The sequence below is a fragment of the Apiospora kogelbergensis genome, assembly GCF_038363985.1.
Source record: "Apiospora kogelbergensis strain CBS 113332 chromosome Unknown utg000001l_segment0_segment0, whole genome shotgun sequence".
Lineage (NCBI taxonomy): Eukaryota > Fungi > Ascomycota > Sordariomycetes > Amphisphaeriales > Apiosporaceae > Apiospora > Apiospora kogelbergensis.
Genome location: NW_027117418.1, coordinates 2,108,737 through 2,135,638, shown reverse-complemented (window position 1 = coordinate 2,135,638; position 26,902 = coordinate 2,108,737). Strand labels below are relative to the sequence as shown.

The 26,902-nt window shown below is 52.4% G+C and overlaps 4 protein-coding genes across 4 annotated transcripts; 1 reads left to right on the top strand and 3 right to left on the bottom strand.

Annotated features, from left to right (window-relative positions):
- Positions 1-7,729: 7,729 nt before the first annotated feature.
- PG998_000665 (uncharacterized protein) lies at positions 7,730-9,060 on the top strand (the record flags this gene model as incomplete). The annotated part of the gene is made up of 2 exons (XM_066867483.1): positions 7,730-7,962; positions 8,034-9,060. 2 exons carry the CDS (start codon positions 7,730-7,732, stop codon positions 9,058-9,060), a joined length of 1,260 nt encoding a protein of 419 aa, XP_066735898.1.
- Positions 9,061-12,290: 3,230 nt separating this feature from the next.
- PG998_000664 (serine/threonine-protein kinase hal4) lies at positions 12,291-13,810 on the bottom strand (the record flags this gene model as incomplete). Its single annotated transcript, XM_066867482.1, has 2 exons — positions 12,291-12,422; positions 12,488-13,810. The coding sequence occupies 2 exons, from the start codon at positions 13,808-13,810 to the stop codon at positions 12,291-12,293; spliced, it is 1,455 nt and encodes a 484-aa protein (XP_066735897.1).
- Positions 13,811-18,541: 4,731 nt separating this feature from the next.
- PG998_000663 (uncharacterized protein) lies at positions 18,542-19,144 on the bottom strand (the record flags this gene model as incomplete). Its single annotated transcript, XM_066867481.1, has 1 exon — positions 18,542-19,144. One exon carries the CDS (start codon positions 19,142-19,144, stop codon positions 18,542-18,544), a length of 603 nt encoding a protein of 200 aa, XP_066735896.1.
- Positions 19,145-22,403: 3,259 nt separating this feature from the next.
- PG998_000662 (uncharacterized protein) lies at positions 22,404-23,419 on the bottom strand (the record flags this gene model as incomplete). Its single annotated transcript, XM_066867480.1, is given in 2 exon segments — positions 22,404-22,600; positions 22,618-23,419. The coding sequence occupies 2 exon segments, from the start codon at positions 23,417-23,419 to the stop codon at positions 22,404-22,406; spliced, it is 999 nt and encodes a 332-aa protein (XP_066735895.1).
- Positions 23,420-26,902: the final 3,483 nt, after the last annotated feature.

Genomic DNA, 26,902 nt, shown 5'->3' with positions numbered 1-26,902 from the left:
CACGCCTACCCATCTTACATATCTATCCATTTATATTGACTGCCCACGCTACCCTAGTACTCAATCAGGGCTCGATAAGCTGACTCTGGTAGGCATTCAGTTGCTACCTGAGTTGCTGGGCCTGTGAAGCAAACCATCATAATATTTCCAGACCATCAGTGCAGCCCAAGGTAGTTTCAGCTGCTTGTTTTGTGTTGACCTACAAGCAAACTGAGTAAATATTGACTAAGAGAGAACCCTCTTCGAGAATGGCGTTCGTGTTCGCCATCAACATCCGCTATTCTAGTATCTCTATAAGTTGGTCTATCTCACTTCTATAATCCTCATATAATAAATTAGAACACATATTTTCGATTATAGCGTTTGAGCTAGCTGGGTTAGGGGGCATACTGGGGTTGCCTGCTTGCTATAAGCGGTGCAAGAGCAGGCGATGGAATTACTCTTGGTACTCGTGTAAATAGTTTATTGTCCTGGAGTATCATGCAAGTCATCTCGATGATGACCGCTAGCTGGCAAAGAAGACGTTGACATGGAAGGCATTCAGCTTCCTTCAGTCGGAGACCCAGCGACACTCCTCTCCCAAAGATAATAAGCCTGAGAAACATCACAGAGTCCACGACTCTCCCTGGTCAGCGGAAGGCCCCAGCTAGATGTTTCGAAGTGGAAGGGTTATACTGCCTGACAAGATTGAGGTCTTCGTATGATCAACCGGGAAAGGGGTATTGTAGCCAGATAAATTCTCCCCTATACTGAACCTGGCACGCCTCGGAAACAACATGGAATCTCGCCTTCTTCAATAGCATAACTAACACACCACTAATGGTAACTGACATGGGGTGGTAGACTATCTAGGGGCAAGTATATGTATCTATAGATGTACGGTACGGTTCATCCAAAGTACATACACGCTTTGAAGATCAGGGAGAGGGTCGGCTGGGCAGCTACTTGAGCATGGTTATCCTTACAAATACACACTTACACTCCGCCCCGATTGATATAGCAATAAACATCACGAATACCAGGTGTCTAGAACACATCATAGTCTACATCCGCCTCTGCTGTTTCCGCCCCCGTATTGCATAGCCGAATCGAATACAGGGTCTGGGCCTCGAGAATTCGATAATGCGCAACCTGGCCAACAAGAGTTGACCTTGTCAGCCCCCGACAGCGGCTACCACCTCTTCCTAGGAGCAATGTCACATACATTCCTTACGAAAACGTTGATGGGTTGAAGATATCTTGATATATCACCATCTCTGCGAATGTACAAGGACCAGCCTATGACATCACTTGGTATCCGTATATAGATATATAGGCAAACATATCACCCTGTGTATGGTGCCTCCCCAACGAATGGCACGTCACAGATCCACACCTTGAGTTCCGGCGGCAACAGCAATGCTGGCTGCCGCAGAGAAGAGGTCCCATTCGAATTTCACTGCAGGCCGTGGTGACAATGGCGCTCATCGGTCGAATAGCAGATGGTGGTTATGTGCAAGAATATGCACATATGATTCTTGACAGCAGTTCACAGCTGCCCAACTAGAAGAAACCAATAGTTCCTTCTCTACCTAGTCATGCCAGGAGAGAAAGTACATGGATGATGGGGTTGGTTGCTATATAACAGAGTGCCAGGCAGCAATAGCGATACTAGAACCTCAGGCAAAGGAAAACCCCCATCCGGCCGCGTCGAACGAATCCCTGCAAACGAAAGAGAATAATTGCTCTTTTCGGGAACGAATTCCCCCATTCATCATCCATCAGATAGCATCGAAGACGGGCGGAAAAGGAAGCTAGGTTACATTTAACCAAGGCACGTCAAGAATGCAGTAGTGCCAGGTTCCGTCGCCAAACGAGATTGGTTCATGTACAAGTGGTTATGTGTGTGTGGCGGGCGCGGAATTGGCTGATTCGTTCCTTGGACGTCGAAAGTAAAGTGTGGTAGTATTTTATCATATGCTATGCAAGGGATCGCGGCTCGGTCTACGCGCTGACAGGTGGTTAGTTGAGCCAACCTTAATGGCGGTGGTTAATGGTGGTGTTTTTCCTTATTTTCTTCCTTCCTAATGACTTCCACTTCCCTTCCCTTCCCTTGATATTTCCATCATGCCGCCCCCGGCGCCCAGCGCAGCCCACGAGCCCATTTCCTGCACACGCCGTCACGTATCACACCCGATAGTTCGGCAAGTGGGTGGTGAAAGGGTGGGTTAATAAGATTACTTGCGGTGCCTACGAGCACCCGGGTTAATATCGATTGGAAAGCATGCATGCAACGTTGTTGATAGGTAAAAAGCGTCACTCCTTGCATTGCCATACTAATTCACCACGACCCTGTGTGTGTATTCGCTCATGCAAATTTCATGCCCGACGGACGGATGGGGTTCTTCAGAACAGAGCAGCATTGCGGAGAGATAGAGACATAGAGACGCTCGTGTAAGAGGAGCCCACTTGGCTGTGACCGGCAGTTCCGATGAATTGATTGAACGGCGGGACTGTCGATCGATCCCATCCTCCTCTTCAATACTGAGACAAGGCGCCGACTTAGGTGCACGGAAAACCAACGCCAGCCCAACACCGGCGAAACCCGTCCAGGGCCATGCCATGATTCGCATCGTGAAAGCCTGACCAGTGTGACAGATATGGCCAACTCTGACTCTTGTCATCTTGCCATCTGCCATATCACCGCAACTCGGGATTTTCTCTTCTTCTGGGACGTTAAAGCAGCAAAGGGCGATTGCAGGGGGGTGAGATTGCCAAATGGCGCGTCTTGGGCAGGGTCTTGATTGGCCATGCGCCAGGGGATCGTGTTTCAACTCTTGGATCTGCTAGGCCCGCTGATTGGCCAGCTGGGCTTTCTCAAACACTCGCGCCTGTCAATTGGTGAGCTGAAGAGTCAGAGAGCGTCGATTCATTACTCGGTCAGTATCAATAGATCCCCTTCTCGGGCACCGATCACGTTCTTGCGTGTCTTGAGAAGCGAAGAGCGGTCAATGATGATTTGCTGTGAATCCTCTCCCTCTGCTGGATCAGACGGTTCCGAGCCAAAGATTGAAGACGAAGAAGACGATCGTTTACATATACACATATCAGTCCGTCCATAATATACCGCCGTTGGGGCTCAGAATAGAACACGGAATTGGCACAGGTACAGTACATTAGCCTATGCCTACCTACATAGCTTCTAGCACCTAGCCGTCCCGTGCTTTTTGGGATGCAGATTTGGGGATTTGGGAGCAGGGGAGCTAAGCCGATCACGTCAGTCTACCTGGGACAAACAGGACCGTGCGAATGTGACGGACGGGGACCCGTCTTCTGCCCGTCGTCCTAGAGCGAGCAAGCCTAGCAAGCCGAGCAAGCCAAGGGCTTGAAAGGGCCATTTGCTTCGAGGGTGCCGAGATTCAACCTTTCTTCGCTCCCGACTCGACGAGCATGCAGTGGCAGGAGGAGCCGATATTGGGGAGTGCACGCCCGATGGATATGCGCAATTAGAAGAAACCGCGATAAACAACCGAAATCTTGGAAACCAAACCAAACCTGGAACCAGACCAGCACTGCCTCGTCTCATATGTACAGACTTGAGCCTCAACCTGTTCCACAAAACGGGTTCCCCACGTGAGAAAGTTGTATGTAGGGAGGGTTGTCAGTGGTGGTGGCTAGTGGTATCATGCCCTTGAATCTCTCGCTCATGCTCGTGCCGCAAAACCCATACCACAACCTCTTAAGTCGGTTTGGGACAAGGTTGTCGCACGCTATTTCTTCCCAGATCTCTCCGACCAAGTCTTGTCGGTCAGATCCTCTGGAGCAAGCAGAGCCTCGGCAGCGTCTCATGCCATACCTGACCGACATTTCTTGATTGGAAACTCTAAAGTCGCATTGTCCGAAGGCAGTGCCCTAGAGCAACATTATGCAACAACAGACACAGACTTGGGTGCGATGTCGGTCTCGGTCGGGTTTAGGGCGAGGGAGAAGAAGGGGAGACGGAGGATGTGCTGTTTGTAACGGCAATAGGGAATGGTGCGTCTCTGAATTGAAGAATCATTTGACCATCATGTGCAACATCCGATCCAGGGCGGTGGGCAGTCCCTGTTGGTATTAATATTGAAATGTTTTTTTTATTATGACCTGCTTTCCCGCTGCTGATAATTATGTTCATATGTCGGCTGGCTGCGCTGGCGGCTGCGCGTTCATGTTCATCCCATGCCTAGCTCGTACAAAGTTCAGAAACCTGATACGGGCTACGGTGAGGCAACTGGGGCCTACTAGCCCGTTCAGGCGCGCACCCAGCGCTGGGTTGCCTCGTTCGGTACCTCGTTCAGTACCTCGTTCCGTACCTCGCTGCCTTGTGCCTCACAAGGCGGGGAAGGGAAAGGTCAACCCCAAACCTGGGTCAGGACTGGGTCAGCGCTAAAGCACGAGAAGCAGCACCACTTCTTGGGTCTCGACACTGGGCCGCCCAAATCTCACGGGCGGGCCAAACACGAACAAACAGAGCACATCTTCATCTGAACTCACGCCCCCCACGACGTCACTTGAATAAAGCACGGGTACAAACCGTGATGTCTGGTCTGGTTTGGGCTGGCAACTGGCTGTCAGTCAACCACGAAGTCCAAATCGGCGACCGGCTCATCAACCTAGTCCTAATCGGGAGGGAAAAAAAAAATAAATAAAAACCATTTCGAAACAAAAGAATGACTTGTCGTGTGCGGGTGTGGGCGGCATCACCTGGATTTCACGGTCTATTGGAACATTGGAACGTACAGCATGTGTATGCATGCGTTATGTGTTGTGCTCTCGGTGCTGTGGTCCCCCCCATGTATCTCGGCGATTCAACAATCCGATGCCGCTCGACGAATCAGTAATCCTCTTGATAACGGCTGACAGAAGGCTTCTAATGTTCTTTTGCCCAATCGTCAACTCACCAAGCCGAGCCGAGCAGAATTAATTGGCTGTGGTGTCGTTGGCGAACAGCTCTTCTCTCTTGCATGTTGCACATCGAAGCAGCTAGTGCTGCCGAAGGTGGTCGGGCGAGAGCCAATCGACGTGGCTCACCGTCCTGAACTAGGCACTTTAGCCAATGCTGGGCTGGCAACCTGCTGGGCAGCAGCTGCTAACTGGCACGGCTCCTCGGCAGCACCACCGCTTCGCACATAGTCCCATTGGTCTTCAATGTAAAACAGCCTACGGAGGCAGGACTACAACGCCACCCCTTCTCCCAAACTTTCTAGGCAGGTCCAGCGTCCCCGAACCGGGGTTGTCGGGTTTCTCGTCGTGTCGTGGTCCACCACCGATGTTTCTACTGCTGGCATGGATGGCATTGGCATGGTGACACTGCAAATATCCATAATTCCACGGCCTGGCATCCGAACACCTTGACACATCTTCCCTTCAGTATGTGTATGTATGTAACGTTTACAACAATGGCTGCTGCTGTCTTCTTCAACGGTCTCCGGGGCACCGGGGATGTGCTTGTTTACGCAGAAACCCGCCCCACCATGTGTGCGGCAAGATAGGATATCCTACCTATCGTATCAAGCGTCAACGTTTGCGGTGGAGTCGGCAGGCTGGTAGGAGCCTCGGTACCTTGCGATGCTGGCGATTCTCTTACCATGGCTGGCGAGGGATGCGAAACGGCATGACCAAGGGGCTGGAATGATGGGAGATCGATCTGGCTGGCACTTGCACAGGACTTCAAAGCAAGCATCGGAGCATGGCCATCGACATGGACATCGCAAGATGCAAAGAGGAGCTCAAGAGTCGATAGATTACCGATTTATTGAATGTGTGCTATGTCGAAGAGTTTCACGATTCTAGCTTGATAAAGTGTAAAAAGGGCCTAACACCTAACACATGGGATGGGATGTACAGTACCAGGCTTGTTCTTCTTGCAGCTCGCCCAGTAGCCCAGAACGCAAACGCCGTCCGTTGCTTCGAAAATGGACTTGTTCCCGCCGCCAGCTGGGATGGGCAGGGGTGGTTTCGAGTCGCAGGTCAAGCCCACACTTCTCTGACATGGAAGCTTGAAGGTACCTGTATCACTTAGTGTCACTTAGTATCACTCCCTATTCCGCATTCCCCTTTCATAAACTTCGTAACCTAGACTGCTGGAGGGGTGCCAGGGCCCTTTTTTGCACATCCCATCTGCCCAAACCCACCACAACCACCACACATACTCAGACATAACCCATCTGCACACACACGTTCGCGTTCACAAGCACAGTCCCTGCCCAACCAAGTCTTGGGTCGGTCCTTGCAAATCGAACATACATTGGACTGACAGGGGGCATTGTCCATCCTGAACATCCATGCTAGCATCAGCCTAGTATTGGGAACATCGAACCCATCGCTACGTTTCCTGCACGTCTCGACGCACCCGCTAGTTTCCTTTTCTACCTCGCAGCCGCCCTGACCCCTCCAACGAGATCCAAAACCTCTCCTCTTCCTTTTTTCTTACGCATCCTTTTTTTATTCCCCCAAAAGCTCGTGTGCCCGAGTCTCTCGCTTTTTTTGTTGCATTATTTCTAAGCAGTCTCGTTTTTTTATTTCCGACTGTTGATGCTGGTTTCCCCCTCCACCACTCCAAAAGTTGAAGAGAATCACCACCCCTCGTATACCCAGCTGGCGCAGGTTTGCTGTAATCACCACCCAAATCGCATTCACTCCCTCCCGTCACTATTTGCTAGTCCGCCAGGGACTGCTTTGCGAGTCTCGCCTTTGGAGAACCCGTCGACCTCGGCGACCAGATCCGCTTTAATAAGCCACTTTCCGGCATTTGCCTATCATACAACACCAACACCCATCAGAGACAGCTTCGTCTCAGCGACTCGCCCATTTGTGCAACTACAAAAACAACTCTCATAACCTATTCTTTTTTTGAAAGCCGGTTTCCAGACCCCATTTACACGTCGCGTTTTGTGGCAGCAACTGGATCATCTCGAGAAGATCACTCGCTCAATTGTTACTACCGACTAGTGGAAGGCGCGAATTAGGATCAGGAACCACAGCGGAATTTGGCCGACAAGTCTTTCTTCGACGTCACCCCCCAAAAAGATCTCCCAGCAAGACTTAGAAACGAGTGTGGGCCTGTGCTACCAAGGGATCGCAAACGATATCGATATCCACGGCGCTTTTGCTTGTCCCCTGGAGATCCCAATCGGTCGCCTCCTACCTCAGCTGAGAGCAAGCGACCTAGCAGATTGCACTTCTGACTAAAAAAAACCGGACCTATCTTTGAGCACCTGAACTGGACCTAGGAAACGAAGAGCTCTTTCTAGACTCTAGTCCCAAACCTTTAGGACAAACCGAAAAGGGGGAGATAGGAAATAGGCTGCTTGCTTGCTGCTAGTGACACACGCTGCCACATCCATACATATCGAATCTGGACCGATCCTAGTCCAACCTCACCAAACTCTGTTGCACAATTCAAATTGGGCAGCACATCCCTTGACTCTTTTCTGAAGAGCTGTCTAATCTAAAGCCTGAGTGCGAACGGAAGCAGCCATACGACGGTTACTTCTCAGATTACCTGACCGGTCCGTGTATTTGCCAAGGACTACGGGCCGCTCTTGCCTGACTCGTCAGCCGGTTTGCAACTCCTTTCTCTGCGCTGTCGTCCTCTGTTAGATCCAGTAGGCGACCAAGTACGAGAGAACGGACGCCTTTGCCTTGATTTGCGGCAATTGGCGATTTCGACCTACTAAACCAATCATAAACACCCTATCTGCATCTCACAATGAGTGCAGCGCTCGCCATGGCCCCTTCGCCGGCTCCTCACGATCGACCAGCATACGCTGAATTGGCTCCTGCCAACAACAGCAATGCTGGCGCACCCTCAACTTCGTCGCCCTCGGTGCCTCGTACAGCCCTTCCCTCGGGAACACCGAACGCTTCCATGTCCGCACCTCGCAAAGGCAGCGGCAGCCCAACGAGGGGTGCACAGCCAACAAAGTCTTCTCCTTCCAGCGCGTAAGTTTTCACATGCCGCGGGGTTCGCCGCCTCCATGATGGAATCTGACTGACCTCTCTTTTTTTTCCAGTTCGCGAAACGCATCAGGCAGCGCTGCTCCCAAGATCTTCGTCAAGAAGGAGCCCGGTTCCCCAGACCTGCCCACCGTGCGACACAGGCCGCGCAAGCTGGACCTCTCCAAGAACAGTGCTCTGACTGGATCGGGTGCCCAGACGGCACGCTTGCCTGGAGGTCGGGACTCGCTCGGTATTCAAGAAGTCGGCCTCGCTTGTTTGTCTCCCGGTTTTGTTACACAAGACCCAATGATGAAAGAACAGCTTCAACGCAGTATCAACATCCGCGAGCAGCAGCGACACATCATCGAGGCCAGACTCCAGCAGCAGTCGGCTAAGGGCGAGGCCCCTGATGGGGCCAAGGATGGTGGTGACATGGGACAATTTGCAGCCAAGACACCCGGCATTTCGTCGAGACGCAACAAGGTACCTCCGGGACTGAGCATCGTCGCACCATCGCACGAGCAGTTTGCCAACGAGCGGGTTATCCAGTCCGCTCCTCTCGGCCAAACCTTCACAGGCCGCCATAACCCCCACCCCATGACTAGACACGTCGCCAACCAGCCCTCAAATCTGTCTAGCACATCGCATATTCACCATGTTCCTGCCCAGCAGACAGCAAACCGTCTCCCGCCTATTCACGATGTTTTTGGCCAGGGACTCTCAGCCCACCCTGAATCGACAAACGCGAACAACGGTCGTACTCTGTACCCGGCTTCCAGCCATGGCCCGCCCGCGTCGCCCGGCCAGGCTCCTCCGCAGTCCCAGCCGCCCATGTCTGCCCGAGCCCGAGAGTACCGATCCGCCGAGGAGGCCCAGCATGAACTGACAGGCGGCCGCCCTGAGCTTCTGCCCAAGATTGTTCACTACACTGGCCACCAGCCTCCCACGCCTCCCTCGCCACGCAACGGGATGCAAATGCAGGACCACAGCCGCAGCGCCAGCAAGAGACGTACTCGGGCCGAGTACGAAGAGGGTGGCAGCCCCCCTTGGCCATGGCCCTTCAGCAACTCGACGAGCCGGACCTTTCGGCGCTGGACGTGATTCTCCCGAGACCCAGCGGGCCAAGCGAGATGAGTTCCTGCGCATTTGCGAACGCGCATGGGATCTGTTCCACTCTTGAGCCACGAGCGTCGCAAACTCGGATTGGCTCTCTGTATTTTCTACCACCTTACGAATCTTATGCCACGCTACGACTGCCACCTGGTGTATATCAAAAAAGAAACACTCCTTGGTGAATTTCACAGCAACTGCAACGTATTTTCGCAACAACGACGGAGCAAGGTCACCAGGCCTGCCTCTCAGCCGCCATCGCAATAATTGCCTTACTCTCTAATGAAGGTATACTTCGGGGGACTTCGGCGGTATTCCCTAGGATGTAATGTTTTGTATCGCCTTAAGGTGCCTCAGGGATCACCACGGGAAGGGCTGTTTCAGCAAGCGATTTGAGAGAGGCATCTTACTCTATATATATGGGCATGGTCACCTCATGGGCATCGTCACTGGGTGCTCCCACGGAGCAACTGGGCCAGCAATGGAGTCTTTTGAGTTTCTTAACCACGGATTGGCGCCTTCTTTTCATTCTTACCAAGGCGGTGGGTGGTTTTACTTGGGAAGTGGAAGGCGCACGATACCAGATAGGGGGTCGCCTATCAGTTCAAGGTGTTGCGGTTTGATATTTGGAATTAGGGGAACGACAAAACAATGAATGGCACAAGTCACAGAGGCATGCCAAGAAAGTTGAGGAGAGGAGAGAGTAGTAAAGAATGGGAAGACGGGAGAGAAGGAGGCAACTGTGTAACATGTTTTATTAAACTTTGAAATGAAAGCCCGGGAAGATGTTGAGTGAGTTTATGGAAGACTTATCTGGCTGGGATGCCAACGGATGCATTTCTAAGCAGGATGCTTGTTGTGTATACATAATGCGACCCCTTTTTCGCAACTATTAGCTGTCTATTCCATTATCTGTGGCTAAGTTCATGGTCGTGACTTGGCTTTTCATCAGAGTTGATGGGCAGTGTTGCCGTATGCCGATCAGTGCACTTCTGTCCAGATGCCTTTCCCAACATGCAGTGAGTGCTCGGTACGTCGTGTCGTGGTAGACAAGATGGAAACACCTTGTGCCCCCCGGTGATGTGAGTAGCTGGGTCCAAGGAACGAGGAATTCGCGAGTTCGAAGGTGCTTTTCAATCGTCTCTTGGAGCTTGGATTCGCGTTGCAGTGTATTGAAGAGACCAGGAAAAGAAAACCAGCGGCTCAGTTCTCTAATATATGGTCTGTCTGTCAGGATATCATTGCTTCATCTGCCTCGATTTGAAGGTAAGCCTGACTATGATTATAGAGGCTACAGAAAGGGAAAAGGGGGACAAGCGGAGGAGCGATTTTTACTGCTCTTCCGCTATGTCAATGGATGAGCAAGCAACAAGAATCAATGTAGTATATTACTCCTGCGTGTGATCCCCATAAAGGGTTTTTCTGTCTATTACACGCAGAATTTCATCCTGTCTCTCCCTTTCTTCCTATCTCCCTGTCTCGTGAGACCGACAGAGGAACGAGAGAACGAGGGACCAGTGGCTCATAGCATGCAAGCAAGTCAGAGAGTCCGAAGAAATACACACGTATATATATATATATATATAAATGCGGGTAAGGCAGGCGGGCTCTACACAAGAGGGAGGGAGGGAGAGAGGGATTAGTGTCGTCCTGTGACATATATTCATTCTACTGCTTCCTTTCCCTACCCTCTTCATACCTCTCCTAAGACACGCGCTTCACCATGAAGTTACATCAGTAGTTTTTCTTTTACGCTGTGCCATGTTTGCTACTGATCCATCCCATTACACATGTGACCAACAAGCAACCTGCCTCTGGGTGTTTCGCATTTGCTTACCAGGACCTGCATACCATGCGTCAACGTCAATGTTGTGTTGTTTGTCAAGAAACCACCCAGGCCGTGGTCCAGACCTTGCCAACTCCCATCCGGCTGGCCCCCTCATGATCGGGGTCTTCTTGACAACATCGTTTCAATCGGAAACACATTTCTCCCGCACTTGCGTTATTGTCTGTCTGCATAAGGACTTCGGACAGGATAGAAAGAAAAAGGGGGAGAGCGACCGAGGCTTTGAGTCAGCATGAAACCTCTCTACACCAGACGAAGGTGGTTTGGGACGGTGTTCCTAGCCCGGGGTCGACCATACAGGGAACAAGGGGGTAGGGGAAAGGAGATACCCATGCGACAAGTCTTCTAAGCACGCCATTACAGGGGCGCAACTCTATTCGAGCTGTGCCACGACCTGATAGCCGGGTTTGATGGACTCCGAAATGGGCGGATCTAGGCGGCTTGGTAAGCAACACCGGAAGTCTCCTTGTGTGGCTGTGTTCGATAAATATAGCTCAGATGATCAAGGGTAACGAATCAAGACACCTTGTCACCAGCAATCCAATAAACAAGCATCTTTTGTGTAGTAGGCAACTAGAGTCTTGATTCTTCGATCTCTTACTAGGTAGTTCGGGTTGCCTACAAACCCATATCGCTACGCCGATTTTATACCCGGCTATAGCAGAGAAGCGGCAGGGCGAGACATTGCTGGAATAGTGATAGAAGCTTCTGAAAATAGGACAGCCTGGTTCCAATAGCAATGCACGTATATCAGCCGTCTCTCCCTTAAGATTCCGTCCAACCCAAGCCAAAATTGCGGCACTGCCCCCCGGACCCCCCCTTTTGCCCCCATCACGCCTTGAAGAGATCGAGAACCCTGAGTTGCCTTGATCGTATTTCTCAGGCAAACCGAACGAGTGAACCGCCCAGTGCCTATCCGTGAGTTTGCACGTCCCAGGTGATGCGAGTCTGTTGTTACAATGAATAGAGCCATCGCTGTGACGCTCGCTCGCAGTGCGCATGGCGCAATCGTACCCTATCCTGTCGATGCGCTGCGCGGTGGGATCCTGGTTTTCCGGCATAATGATCTCGTGTGTAGTGAAAAAAGAGACTCGACTGATGAAAGGTAGACCAAGAAAAGAATAACGACTGGAAACAAGGGGGAAAACACCTCAAACTCCGTTGCTCAAGTGCAGAGAAAAAGCCGTTCAGTCGTGAGAAAAGGAAACCACGAGCTTCAGACCGGAACGCTCATATGCTGATGTTATCAAGTCAAACGCACCACTGACCATCTACTGGATGGATAACAGATGCAGCCAAATCTCCAACTTGATTAGAATCGGTAGTGACTGACACGCCTCATGGGCGAGGCTCTGACCTGTGATTCTGCCCGAGATCAAAGACCCTCCTCGCCGGCCTTGCAGATCTTGATCTCGCGGCCCCATTCCGATTTCAAAACCTGCGATGCCGTGATGCGTCTTGAAGGGTTGGGGTCTAGGATAGAATAAATCACGTTGCGGCATCGGGCCTGTGGGTTTATGTTCAGCAAATCTGTCACCATGGAGCAGGAGGACAGCTTGGGTCACAACTTACGCGGTGAAGGGACTCTATTGGCCCATACCCCTCTTCGTCACGGCGGCCTTCCAGGTACCGCTCGTAGAACTCGTCCTCTTCTTTCTTCGCGACCCGCCACAAGTGGCGGCCGGTCCGCATCGCCATGTAGATTACGCCACATGCCCAGATATCGACCGCACGAGCATCAAACTCCTTATCAATGTACTCTTCTGGGGCAATATAGGGCGCCGATCCGCAGAGACCGGACACCATGTGAGCGTCGTTCTCCCAGGCCATACGGAAGCACTCGCCATTGCCAAAGTCCGTAATCTTCAGGGCTCCGTGAGAAGTCAGGAGCAGGTTTTCGGGTTTCAGATCACGGTGCGCAACTCCCATCTCGTGCATATATTCCACACCACGCATCATCTGTTTGAAGTAGCAATCGGCCTCTTGCACCTCGAGTTTGCCAGCTGCGAGAACCAGAGTATACAGATCGCCACCAGAACAGTACTCCATCACTTCGCAATAGTCGCCCTTCTGGTCCTTAAGCAAATCCAGGGTGTGGATGACATTGGGGTGACGGAGGGAGGAAGAGATGCAGAACTCGGCTGTGAGTCGCTTGCTATACTTCTTCTCGGTCTCCTCGGGGCGGCGGCGGAACTCCTTGACGGCGAATAGCTTTTCTCCGGTGTCGACTTTCTTGTGGGATATCCTCACGATGCCGAACGCACCACGGCCCACTACTTCCTGGCATTTGCCATATTTCTCCACAAGGGTTGTGCTGGCATTAGGGCCGTCTCTCCTGTCCTTGGCGAGCGCATCCTTTTCTTGCTTCAAAGTGTCAACCCAGCTAGAGACCAGCGACAGATCAGCCTCGGGCACTTCTTGCTTCTTGCCGAGTAAAGACTTCCACATGTCCGTAAGCTTCTCCTGGCGCCTGCTGCCTTTCAGATGATGTTCATGGCCACCCTGAACGTTCGGGTTGAGAACATATCGCTGCTGGCTGTGATGTGATCTCGAAGAGGCAGTAGTCCCATTACCTTCGGCTGGTTTGTTCGTGAGCGAGTTTTGTCGTGAAGGGGTGGGCACTGGCTTCAATGGCGTAGTCCTGCCATCGCCATTAGGCGTTTCCGTGCCGGAAGCCTTGGTCATGTCGCCCTTGTTGGAGAACATGCGAGTAAGGCGATCCTTGACAGAGGCCTTGGGCGGACCCTCGCCCGGGCTGAGCAGGCCTCCGTTGACGGCGTTGCCATTTTGCGAGGGCTTGAGGTGTGGCGATCTGGTGGGGAGTTCAACCGACTTTATCGACGAAGGGTGTGATGCAGTTGGAGACGACGTCTTTTCCGCCGAAGCGCTCGTCATGGTGGATGAAGGAGACATGTTATGTTGAAGAGAGATCGTTTCCTTGTCGAAAGCTAAACAAAAACCCAAGACGGGCGTGGGGTCCGCGGGGCTGGGCAAAATCTGGGCTGAGGAATTGCGCGCGGGCGAATTAGAGGGGTTTCGCTCGATGACGATTGAGTGGTTTGCTTGGGGCAGTTCAGCTGAGATGCGATGTTGCAAGGTATTGGTTTATGGGGCGGCGAAGAGTCGCCAGGGTGGGCTACGCCCAGGAAGATGGCGAAACGCAAATGATGAGTTTCAAAACGGCGAGCAAGCTGAGCTTTTTTTTCTTTTCGTTGTTTTCCCTCTGGAAAACCAGACAGGAAAAGGGAGGGAGAAGAGGAGCGGGAAAAGTAATAAAGAGAGGTAAATTTGCAGGTCAACTGAGTCTTAGGTGGCTCCCCTGCTCCAGTCCAGTGCCTAGGCGGTGGTTTAGGTAGGCTTAGGGCGTGTAGCTTAAGTACTGGCAAGTACTGGGGTACAAGCGAACAAAGCCGGGTCCCAGTGTAATCCAGGCAGTGCGCAACGTGAGAGTGTGGGGAGGCCGAGAGTCGTTTAGTAGCCAAGGGTACGTACGGGACGGTCTCGTAGGGCAGTCGGTCAGCCAGTCAGTCAGTCGTCAGGGCAAACGACAAGACGGGAGTAGTAGTGGTAGTGGTAGTAGGTGGTATGCGCTACGCTGCGGAATGCAAGCTTGGCGGCAGGTGAACGAACAACAGGCGGGTGAAAATAGGGTGCGCGGGTCGTCCTGGAAGATGGGCTCGGCTTTCTATGTATGGGGTTTCTTCCTTTTTTCTGCTTCTTAATCTTCACTTGGGCGACAGGCGGTAATAATAATGTTGAGTATGATGAGGAGGAGGAGACCACTTTGGACAAGTAGCAACAGTAGCAGTCGCAATGGATGCCACCAAGGAGAGGGCCAGGTGCGAACAGGTGACTAATAGGCGGTGGTGAGGTGTGAGAGAGTAATGCGGCGAGGCGAGTGAGCCTCTCTTGTTTTCCCCCTGGTTGGTTGGTGGTGTAGGGTACTACTCCGAACTTTGCCTCGGAGCAACTGCTATTCAGCTGGGTGCCGACGACGAGGAGGAACCTGGATGTGGTTCCAGCGAATGTTAGAGGACGAACAGGGGAGAGTTGATGCAACTCCTTCGCGTATTCGTTTCGTGGACGGTCATTGTTAGACGTCAAGGTTTATTGGGGAAATTGTCGGCCAACACTGGTGACTGGACACTGCACACACGCACATACAGCAAAACGCCTGCTTTCTGTTCTGTCTCCAGTCTCGCGCCCTCTGGACGCTTATTGACCTAGGTACGTACTGGGGGAGGGGGCTAGGTTAAGGAGGTAGGTTGGGGCGTAAATATGTGGTAAGAGCAATCAATGTGTGTCGTAGCAGGTATTTTCCAGTAGGGCAAGGAATGATAATGTAATCAATTGTAATGGATGGGAGGTAAGATAGAGTGGGGGAGGTCAACGACGGGGCCGGACAAGGACAAAGTGACAACAGCTAGACGGAAGGTAGTATGATCGCAGAAAAGTGGACGTGCCCTTCTTTAGACCGGGAAGACGGACAAGATCTATTAGTGGAAATGGGTTTTTCTCCCCTTCATTGACGGTGAAAGGAGCCGGCAGGCGATGGCAAAAAAATTAAAAGAGTAGAAGAGAGAGGGAGGGAAAAAGAGGCCCTAAAGTGGCGACAGGCGGCCTCTCATGTAATAACGTACTGCAAACCTTGGAAGATGAGCTTATTAGGGTCTTGGGAGTCTTGGGATTTCTCTTGGGAGCGCTCTTGAGGAGGGGACGCCGGTGGCCGGGGGCATCTTTTGCTCACCTCCAGTCAGTCCGTGCCTGTGTGTCTATGTCTGCAAAGGAAAACTATCCATAATGATCCATCTGCACGCCTCATGTACCTTCGCTCCATACTAGCGAAGGTGTAGTCTGGTTGAAGTACTGTGGTGTATTTGTTCGTATGCATGTAACCTTGCTAAGGTACGTGCATTTGCCGCGGTTTTTCCCAACGACAGCTCAAGAGCTGTCGGAATCATGGACGTATACGGTAATATAACTTGTCGGATCCCCTTGTCCCCTCCTCCCAGGCCAATCTAAAGGCGATAGAGCACGCAATGTCGAAAGCAGTCAGATCCGTTTCAGACCATAGCTTTCCAAGTGGGCTGGTCGGGGTACGTCAAAAAATAGCACAAGCGCCTTTTCATCGCCCCTTCCTGCAGACTTACCATGCAGCCACATGCATACTTACCATATCACCACACCCTCCTCAAATTGGGTATGTAATCATTATCTCAGAATTTGGCTTTCCGAAGGGACCAAAGATGGGGAGATTACGGCGTACGTTGAAGAAATAGAGAGAGGCAGCGATAGGCATGGATAGACTGAGAGCCAGGGAGAAAGAGAGCCAATGCAGACCACGTACGTCAGGCTGGTGGCTATCTTTATGCGCGTCATCGTGTTATTGGTGGTAGTTACTTTCCCGCTGTCCAGCCCGAACGAAGATCCCAGGTTCTCGGGAGGGCGTTGTGTGAGTTTGTCCATGGTCAACTGCCAACGTCCATCCGACAGTGAGCACAGTTCGATAGCTGGTGTATTAGTAGAGTGATTAGGTCACACAGCTGATCCTTACTTGCATGGGCATGTACAAGACGTCTACGGTGGGTTGTACAGCATACACAATACGACTGGGCAACATGGCAGTAAGTCGAATTGTCAAATTGGACAACCGCCGGTCCGCTTCAAGTTGCCAATATCACTACCAAAAAGCTTGTTTGTCATGGCCGACTGCTAGTAACCCCCCATCTCGCTCCAAGACGATCCAAGACTCCTCCAACCCTGCCCGCCAGGACAGGGCCACGAGGTCGAAATTGCATGGGCCCAGAATTCCCGTTTTCGACGTGACGGCGTATGACCGTGGGATGATCGATCACTGAACAAGCCTTTTTCCCTTTATTGTGCGGACGGGGACAAAGGACAGAGCCTCACGAGACCGACCCCTCCTTGCGGCTTGTCGCAATCGTCAAGTATCTGACATCAGTAAGAATGCGCCTTGGCATACTTTTTTGTTCCTGGATCTCGGGGGCTAGGCTTTTCGACGTAACCTAAAAAGCTCATCTAAGTCGGCTCCGGTCTAGGGAGAGACGCTTTCAAAGAAATTTGAGCGAAGGAAAAGGAAGAAAATAGTCCACAATCTAGACCTGGCCCATCATTAAGAAAATTCTTTAACCGCGCAGAGGGTGTGCAAGCTGGCATGTGTGAAGAATGCCGTCGTGGGTATCATTGCAATCTGGCCAAGGTACCATAGTTGTATAGAAACGGATATCAAATGCTTTCCCCGAGCCGTGGCAGGGACAATATACTCCGAAATACCTTGTCTACCTAAATGGAGACAGCTTCAACGCACGACATGTACGGGACCCAGGTAAGACAGCATGTCGCATATCCGAACCGATACTGCAGAGACAGACAGATAGACAGACAGACGTCTAGACTAGACATACATACTTTCTCTTTTGCGCGGCTTCCCGCTGCCCGCCGAGTCTCCTTGTCGCGCACGTGGTGATTCGCCTTTGTGTGTTTCAAGTCCGGCCCGCCCACCATTTTCCATTTCGCGAATCTGTCAATCCCACCGTATGGTGGCGGATGATGGTATCCAAAGGACCGGCTCCCCTTCCGACTGCTCGTTGATCTTGCTCTTGCCCACCCCTGCTGATTAGGGCAAGTACTTGGAGGTGTGTATATGTTGCCCTGTGTATACATATACTACCTTCTCCATCGACCTGCTGCATTAGGCCTATGTAAGGTCTGAGTAGATTAGGGTATTCGACCCCATAGCGATCTGGGACTGTACATTGATTGATGTAAGCGTTGAAGCTAAGCTAACAGCTGAACGTTCTGTACGGAAACGACTGCCCGCGTGCCATGGCTCGCAAGTGCGGAATTGTAGGAGGCGAAACTTCCGTGCCGAGCTCTCCCGGAAAGAGCCGATTGACGCCTACTAAAGTATTGATAATGATCCTTAGAAATCGGTGTGCAATTCGTGCAACATGTACGAAGTCATAGTATAGGTAGCTCAGGAGGTAGCTGGCAACTGGCTGGCCCTGGTTCTTGTATGAGGCATTTGTTGACATCGCCGAGAAAGTCCAAGAGAGATCGCCCCCCCGGTCGTCCATTTCCAACCAGCGCCTATCGAGCTATGTGCTATGGATGTGGTGCATGTATTTGACAAGTATGATATCTTTTGCATCCCAGCCCATCCATGCCATCCCATGCGCAGACATGCGGACGCACATATGCACAAGGTTGGACATTCACATCCATCCATCCATGAGCCATCCGCCAAGACGTCCGTCCGTCCATCTATCCCCCCTCGAAATCCGATATATACTATATGCACTATATTCCTGTAGCTATGCAGAGCTGGTTCGTTTGCTCACCGCTTCAGGCCCTCGGCCAGAACCTCCATCTTCCCATTCCGTGAACCACATCCGAGGAGGCTTGCATCGTATGTAGTGGCATGATGGATTGGCAATGCGTCAATCACGCATTCCGGGAAATGCTCTGTCGAACCGCCCCCGTTTGAGCCATGCATACATATGCAACAACATCATAATCCTTGATCAGCGCATCTCGAGAGACGGAAAGCTCGGGGAAGCCCGCATAGGAACGGTATTGAACAGCAAGCAACTTGGAAACCTGCAGCTAGGCAATCCAACCAAACCTTATGCGCCCTGCAGTCATCTTGCCCTTCTCCTTGGGTCCTTGCTGCTGCTTGCTGCCACTTTGCTTGCTGCCACTTTGCATATTAGACTGGAAACGCAGGCGGGCTGCGTATTCGGTAATTTGCGGCGTCCACATCGGCTCGAGCTCGAACCAAAGGAAAACGCATGGCCCCCGCGATATCCAGATGTAAGCAGACCTATAAAAAGCCACGGAGGGTGAGATACAAAAAGCCACCCATCGGCGGTATGTGGAGGGGGGCAGGCAAGGGAAGGGAAGAGGGGGGTCTCGGGGTCCGTGTCGTGCGATGACAAGCCTTTCGAGCGACTTCTTGGCTTTCTTGATTTCCTTCCTGGCTGCCGGCCTATCGAATTCGCCAACACGCCAAGGCTCGAGGTGACTGTAAGTGGTCCCGTTCCCGTTGTTCCCGGCAGTTTGGGATCGGCTGTACACCAGACACACAGCACCACCATGATACACACATACACATCTCGTTGCCGGGATCTTCTTGGAGACGGAGAGGGAAAGAGGAAGGCATTGGTAGACAACCTTGTTTTTTCTGGTTTTGCGCGACCCTTCGCACATATTTTGATTTTGATAGTATAGTGCAGACAGTGGCTACTGGTACCGCTTTGTACTGCGCTGTCAACGGAATTAATGACCTCAACCCTTCTCCAGTTTACCGATGGAGACGGCGATGCCAAGATCCCTCGCCAACCCAAAACACCGAGGCATGTCCATAAGGGCTCCCCTTCCAGCCTCTCTTGCCTCTTCCGGCTCTACACCAACTCGGGCCTGTTGAGGAGACCCCGAAAATGAATGATCCTGACACTGGGAACAAACAACTCATACTGTATTATCATTACATATCGCCCAGGCGGTGGTGCCCGGCCGGCGCCCTGTTCAGGTTCAGCAGCGATTGGCATTCTCTGTTCAATCATCTGTTGCACAAAACGCCATGCATGTACGCCGTGTAACCGTGACGTCAGACACTCGCCCGCAGTTTCCGAAGTACGGTACAGAAAAAGAGGGGATCTCTCTTCCTGCTATCAAAGGGCTAAGGGTTAGGTAGGAAGGTAGGAAGGTAGGGTATCAAGCAAGCAAGGTATTCTTCCTGGCTGGTGAAACATGCAAGAGGCCCAAATCCAAATCCCATCGGCCACGGCCAGGGCACTTTTCACCAATCCGCCATCTCGTGGCCGAAGATAAGGGACTGAATGGCTCGCTTCGCCCGGGTCTGTGTAGATCTCTGCCGCCACGTTACCGCTACTTGCTTACATTGGACTTTGCCTGCCGCCGCAGCAAGCAACCAAGCCCCCTAGGCCCCCTGTAGGAAGGGCATGTGCAATGTGCATCCCCGGCGCGCCATCTGTTTTGGTGACGGACAGCCTTGCAGGACCGGCCCAAAGCCAGCAGCGAAACACGAATTGATTGAAACATTCCGCTCAACTACTGAAAGGGGGGTTGGTCGCTGACTGCCGATTCGGGGGAATGCGCGCCAATCACACGCCGGCAAGCCGCTGCTGCAGGCGCGCTCCGAATTGGACGACGTCCAGGGTGATGCTGGCGCGATGCGGCTCATCTAGCTTTGTCTTGATCGGGCCTTTGTTCACATGTATCGCATTCTTGGATGCAATTGGATTTATGGGAAGACTTCCAGGCCGGGCGGTGAGACAGCCGCCCTCACGCCTTTCCGGGCAAATCTGCGCACTTCGTGTTTGATCACGACCACGACCGTTGCCTTCCAGGGGCCGGGCGTGATACCCTAGCTGCTCCTGCATTGCATTAGCCGCGTTGCGGGAAGGCGGCGCGCACAGCGGAGCGCATTGGATCAGATTCCTTTTCTTAACCTTCTGACATGTTGGAAAAGCTCGAGGGTTTCTTTTCAGAGCCATCAATCAGACTTTCTCCGTTTAGGGGGACTTACTTTTTCGATCATCGACGACCGACCCTGGATATCTATCCAGACAAGCTAGGTACTCCCGAAAGAACTGCGGGCAGGTCCTCTGGCCAATCTGAGGACTGCTTTAGTCATATACCGATCCCGTATGAAACTGAATGCAAACCCAGGGTTAACGTTGTTTCTTCTGCTCTTCGGGAGCCTCATGCGGCTTCTCCTTGGCCGCATAGGATCAGCATGTTTTGCGACGACACGAGCAGCTTCTTCCTGAGTTCATTGGTTCGGCATGCTTTAGACCGTCCAGCATTGCGAGCGAGCGAAGAAAGGGCAAATGACATAGGCTCCACGTTGTGAATTTCCGAGTTTTGATACTGCCAACCGGAAAGGGATGATGGACCGCTGTTTGCTCTTGGCATCTTGGTTAGCTGTGCTACATCTACGGCTAGCCCTTCCGGGCGTACATAAGTATATGGCGAAATCGTGAATGTTGAGCCATGCTATCACTATCCAGTGTACACTTAGATTTATTAGGCGTATACGAAACCAGCTTTCCGTAGGGCATGATGGAAGAAAATAAAGAAACAAATACACTTGCTCTTGCTTGGTATACACATGTTTGAATCCAATAGCTTGCAAGAAGGTCGCCTGTCCGAGGAGGCCCTTAGTTTCGGCGAGTGGCACCAATGAGACGAGCGGGCTTGAGAGGCTTGCCGCGGCATTAGGGCCTACCTACTCTCTCGAGGCATGACATCTCAGGCAGCTTGACAACCAAGGTGCTCGGTACCTGTGTGTCGTCATATCAGGGAATAGGTAACCCAGGAGATAGTAACAAGCTCGTACAAGGCACATCCAATACCACTTCCAGGACTCGTAAAGCCTACTGCATCAGGGCCCGGGAGTCACATGAAATATGGATCGGCAAGCGCTTCTCGCACGTCGATTCATCTTAGTTAAGGAGAAGAAACGTAATGGCAGTGTTTTGTTTCTATGCGTATATTTATACTGTCGTGGGTGAAAAGGGGGTGGGTGTCCTAAGAAAATACTCTCCAGTCAGCGCAGTATACTAGTTCCAATCTCGGTGCGTAAACCATTGCTGACAGCGCCAGCTAGAAGCGAAAAAAGACAGCCAGGGATATTTGTCAAGTCGACGTCCTGTCGCCCCCAGAGATAGACCGGCACCAAGACGGGCGTGATCAGTGACCAACCACACAACGGATCATTTCACGTGCTTCTGCTAGTACTCCGGACATCGATGGCTTTTGGTATTCGAAGAACTGTGTGGTAATAGATAATATCCTGTGGGACCTAACGCAAGCCTCTTGTTGGACGAGCCCTCCGGCCACTTTGCGCCCTGAATTGGGAATATCAGCATGTCTCACGCAACTACTGTGCCACCATTACGTCTGGATTATTGGAGAGAAATCACGCTTTATCCGAATTTATGTCCCCGACTGTCCCGAGGCTGCCCAGCTGGCGTGTCGAAAATACAACCATGTTAAGTTAACAAGCAGCCATGGGGCCCCCAAGCCTTGAGCACTGGACAACCTCATGTCGAAGGGTCCATAAATCCAAATTAACCCTTGTTCCCTTGACCGGGTCGGTATAGCCTAGCGGCAGTATTCTTATGCGTATTATACTTAAAGGTAGATTTTACCCCTATGTGAAGATGCCCCTACGAAGTCGTTTTGGAAGGAGTGATATATAGTGTGCCGCTGGCTGAGGTATGATCGTCTTAGTGACCTCGATGTCCTTAGAAAATCTCTTCCTAGGTAACTACCGCGTTCATTGTGGCGCCGCGATCATGTTTCGTACAAGAGTCGGGCAGCAGTAGGGGGCGTATTTGACGACACGAAACTACTATCAGCTATATTATTAACGGAAGTGGCCAGGCAGGTTCTACGGTGCAAGCAGTGTACAACATACGCTATCATCTGGCACTACCCCCTAAATCTCCATTTCTCCCAAATAGCTCCGTACGTCCTGCAGAACTATACCGCGCTGCTTGTTCACAGTATTCGCCATATCAAACGCCACCCCGCGCCCCTCGGCAAAACAGCCGCGGTACTTGAGCATGACGTCGCCGGGCGCCTCATCGAGCCTCTGTCCCAGGAACTCGCGATCCCACGTCTCCCCCGGAACCCCTCCCCGGCAACTGGACCGCCGAAGCGCTCTTCCACCAGGTCCGCCACCCGCCCGTACGAGACTGTGTCCCCCGCGACGTAGACGACCTGGTTCGAGATGGACACCGGCCGCAGCGCGATCTCGGCCGCCATGACGCCAATATCCCGCGGCGTGGTGACGCTGATCTCCGTGTCCCACGTGCCGAGGCAGCGCACCGTGCGGGCCGGCAGGTCGACGACGCCGAAGTCGGCGCGGAAGAGGAAGCTCATGAACAGGCCCGTCGAGACGATGACCCAGTCCACCGCCGCCTCCGCCGCAATTTTCTCGTCTTCCGCGCTACCGCCGCCCCGCAGCAGCGCGCGCACCTGCAGCTGTTCGTCGAACAGGTCCTGCGCGCTCCCCGTGCCGATGGCGTCGTAGTCCATGCCCCACTGCCACGGCAGGTAGCGCTTCTTCTTGCCGCCGTCGGCAGCACTCCGTAGCACGGCGCGCGAGATCTTGAGTTGCGTGCCCGCGGGGAACGCGTCGCCGAACCCGGCGCAGCCGATGATGGTGTCGAAGGGCCGGAACGCGGCCGTCAGGGTCTCGACGCTGTCATGGCCGACGTCGCCGGGCACGAAGCGGGAGACGCCTAGCTTGTCGCGCAGGTAGGCGTTGTGGCGCTGCTTGACGGGATCCGTCGTGGCGCCGTCAATGCTCGCGGCACGGATCATTACCGAGAGTGTGATTTTGTTGTTCGGCGATGAGAGTTCCGGGTGCTTTGCGAGGCCCTCGAGCACGGCGGTGCCGAGCTCGCCGGCGCCAATGACGAGGACGGATATGGGTTGAGATTGAGACATCCTTTCGGTATACCAGCTAGTGGGCTTGTTTTATGTGTCGGGCTCTTGCAATGTACGTGACTTTTGAATAAACCCGTTCTAAGTTTGAGGTTATATACATCTCAAGTTGACCCTGGTCATCGTCATATATCCATGACCTACATTTGTTCCATGTGGTTTCTGTCCACACTGGTGGCTTAACTCCGACGGGGTAAGGTAGCTAGTCATCTGTTGAACATGCACGGCAACTGCTGGGCACAGAACGACCATGACAGGCAGGGTCAGATGGAGATCTGGAAGTGAAGCTATATTCGTCTACCAAACTTCCCGAGCCTGCTTATTAACCATATCCTCTTTAAGTCCGAAAAGATCGGCCCCGGCCTGCTGCGGACAGGCATGCATCCCCTCGTGATGGGCTGCACGGAAGAGTTCCCTTACCATGACCCGTGGGGATGATAGGAAGCCAGGTTGCTATTAGTTTTAGACTTTCTCCCGCGATCGCATCATCTATGCGTTACTAATAGTCTTTCGGGGCCTCGTCCGCCAATGAGCTGATACGAGCAGTATTCCTTCACTAGAAGGCCTTGGCTACAGAACGTCGCCGCCTCTATCAATCCTTATGGTCGGACTTAACCTGACTAAGCCGACCGACACGGGGTTAGGAGTTGAGAGGGGGACTCCGCCAAGCACCACTGAAGCTGCAACTGGAGCGGGACACGATGATCTCTGCATGCACACAAGCGATGGCGATATCAAGAGAACGTGGTGAAACGTCTGGCAGCCACAGCAAAGCTGTGCCTCATGTAGGTAAACGTCACCAGCACCAAGTTGTAGCGATGCCATATGCGACTAGGCGGCAAGCGGTGCACCCATGGTCTGATGAGCACGTAAAAGTAGTTTCATCCTCTGCGGCAATGAACTTGTTGAAATCGTCGGATAAGGCGAATGGCGAAGGAGAACTAGTCAGGCCAAGGGCTATTCTCAACGCACTCATGAAGCGACCAAACGTGCAAGAAATGACTATTTCTCGTATTCCATCAATTCCACCCATTCCACCAATTCCATCTATTCCATGTGCAAGCATACATGCAGTTAGTTACTATGTATATCGCAGCTAGCAGCTATGCAGAACCCAGAACCCAGTCCTCACTCCTCCCCCCCCATTTCGCTTTGCGGGGTAATTTAACCGCTTGCTGTCCTGCTGCCGCTACTGCCGCTGCCCTGCGATGCCGCCTCGTGGAACCTCGATAGCTAGTCAGGAACAACTCAAAAGAATAAGAGATGTGGTGGTCTTTTCCACGAGACTGAAACGAATTCTAGAGCAGAACTCTGCCGCCTCATCGGTCTCTGCGGCGTGCATATGAATTGATTTCCCACTCCTCTGCGCTTGCGGCGAGGGCGCGCTCCGTGGCATGAACCCATAAAGTAAGAATCAAACTAAAGATGGGGAAACGAACAGCTAAGCAAAGCCAGACCAAGGAACGGATATAGGCCTTGAACATATATTACTATAACTATATTCACTCGATATGCTTACCTAGTAGATGGGGCTAGATAACCTGTCCTAGTGCCATGTCACATGGCAAGCATGCAAGATGCCAGCAGCATCGGCTGCAGCCCAACGAACGCTGTTCGCAAGGGAGCTCCTGAAACACTGGACGACGTCCGTGAGCAGGAAACAAACTCTAAAGCCAAAAAGAAGCCAGAGAAATCCAACCCAGCAATTGGCAATATGATGCGACGAACCCGAACTGCCCGAGTTTTTTGCGCCAGCTCACGGACCGCTGGTTCGTTCGAAAGTTCGAATCCTTTTCTTTCTTTCTCTCTTTCTGCCTCAATGATTCAGCTGGACTACGTGTACGTAAGTCAGAAGTCAGAGCAAGAACGGACCGAAAAGGGAGGACGGATTGCTAGGCATCCCGGGCCATTCGTGAACTCCAAAGTGCCAGATTGGCAGTGACTAGCCAGCGAAATACTTGGGTCTGGAGTAGTCTGAGGGCTGGTGGTAGTGAAAAGAGGGGCCGTGGTTTTGATAGCTGACGGCTGCACTGCAACCGCAAGTCTGACAACAGTAGCACAGGCGAGCCAACTTCCATCTTGGGGATTAAAATGCGTGCATATCGCTGCAAGGATACGCGGTGACCGGCGCGCAGACAGGGCCGCCAAAAAGCCTGGCAGATACCCTTCATATGCTCCGAGGTCTGAGGGACATCACACCAGATATCACATCACCGCCCTAGCCCCCATGGCAAGTAAGTCGGCCGAGTCCAGGCCCAGGCCACGAGCCCGTCCCTTCAGTCGCAAAAAGACAGATAGATATCAGACATGTAGCATGTGGGAATTTCGAGAGCGTGTGCTCTTTCGACCCAAAAGGGCAGTGCTAGGAATGTTGCATCCTGAATGGGTACATATGCATCTGGGAACAGGGAAGTAGCCTCCGCCTTCCAATGCCAACCCGTGAGCCGGCACCAAACTTGGCGATAACCTTGATAATAGGACCAGTCTTACAGGGCCGTGCCGCCAATGAGCAGAGAACAAGAACAGTCACGATGCGTTGTTCACCTCCAAGTGATTGCATTGAATGGCTAGATAATATCAAAATGAAAACCGGTAAGCTTTGATTGCGACTTACCGAAGTTGGCTGGCGTCTGTTGGCCAGATGAATTGCCCTCGCGAGGGCCGTCAGACTAGGCTTGCGAGGCATTCAGTTGGATAGTATGCAAATCTCCGTTGGGGGCTATCTTGGAAAAGAGAGAGACCGAAAAAAAGCGCCTAGAGGGCTGCGCAGCCGAGCGCAAACGCAGGCCGGGTGGAACTCTTTTCTCTGTCTAGTCGCACAAGGAGCAGAGTAATAGGAAAAAGGAAAGAAACCATGCATAGATGGCATTGGCCGGTAGCTCCATCTCTTCCTGGTTGGCGGCACTTCGCATCAGTGATACGAGAAATCCAAAGTCCACTACGGTAGTAGCGAACAAACGGCCTCGACAGTTGTTGGCTTTAGAACTCTAAAAAGAATCATGCCAGGCCATTCCCTCCCAGGAAAACCGGGCGATCACACGTTCCTGGCCTAGCCCTCCTAGCCCTTCATGATGTCATATTCGGCATTGGCGATCTATTTCTCCATACGCTAGAAGAGTTCACGAAGAGGCCCAACTCTTCGAACGAGGGGGAGCTTGTTTGAGCTGTTAGCAGATACCAAAAACTAGGTGACACAAGTCGAAGGAACCGGCATTGGCATAGAAGCCAAAAAGGGCATTGAAGGCAGAGACCAATGGGGGCGGGATGCCGGTCGGGATGCCTGGCCGTCACATTGTCTACAAGACATGGGATTGGTTCAGATCGAGATCGGCAGCCGTGTGTCGGGCGGGCTATCATGTTCTAGGTTAATCAGACGGGTTTGCGTGGTATGGGATGATGGACGATGGAGACGTCCCGATGGACCATTGAGAACTGCTCAAGCTCTGGACCGGACCTGGGCAAACTGGGCGTAGGGTAACACTGCTT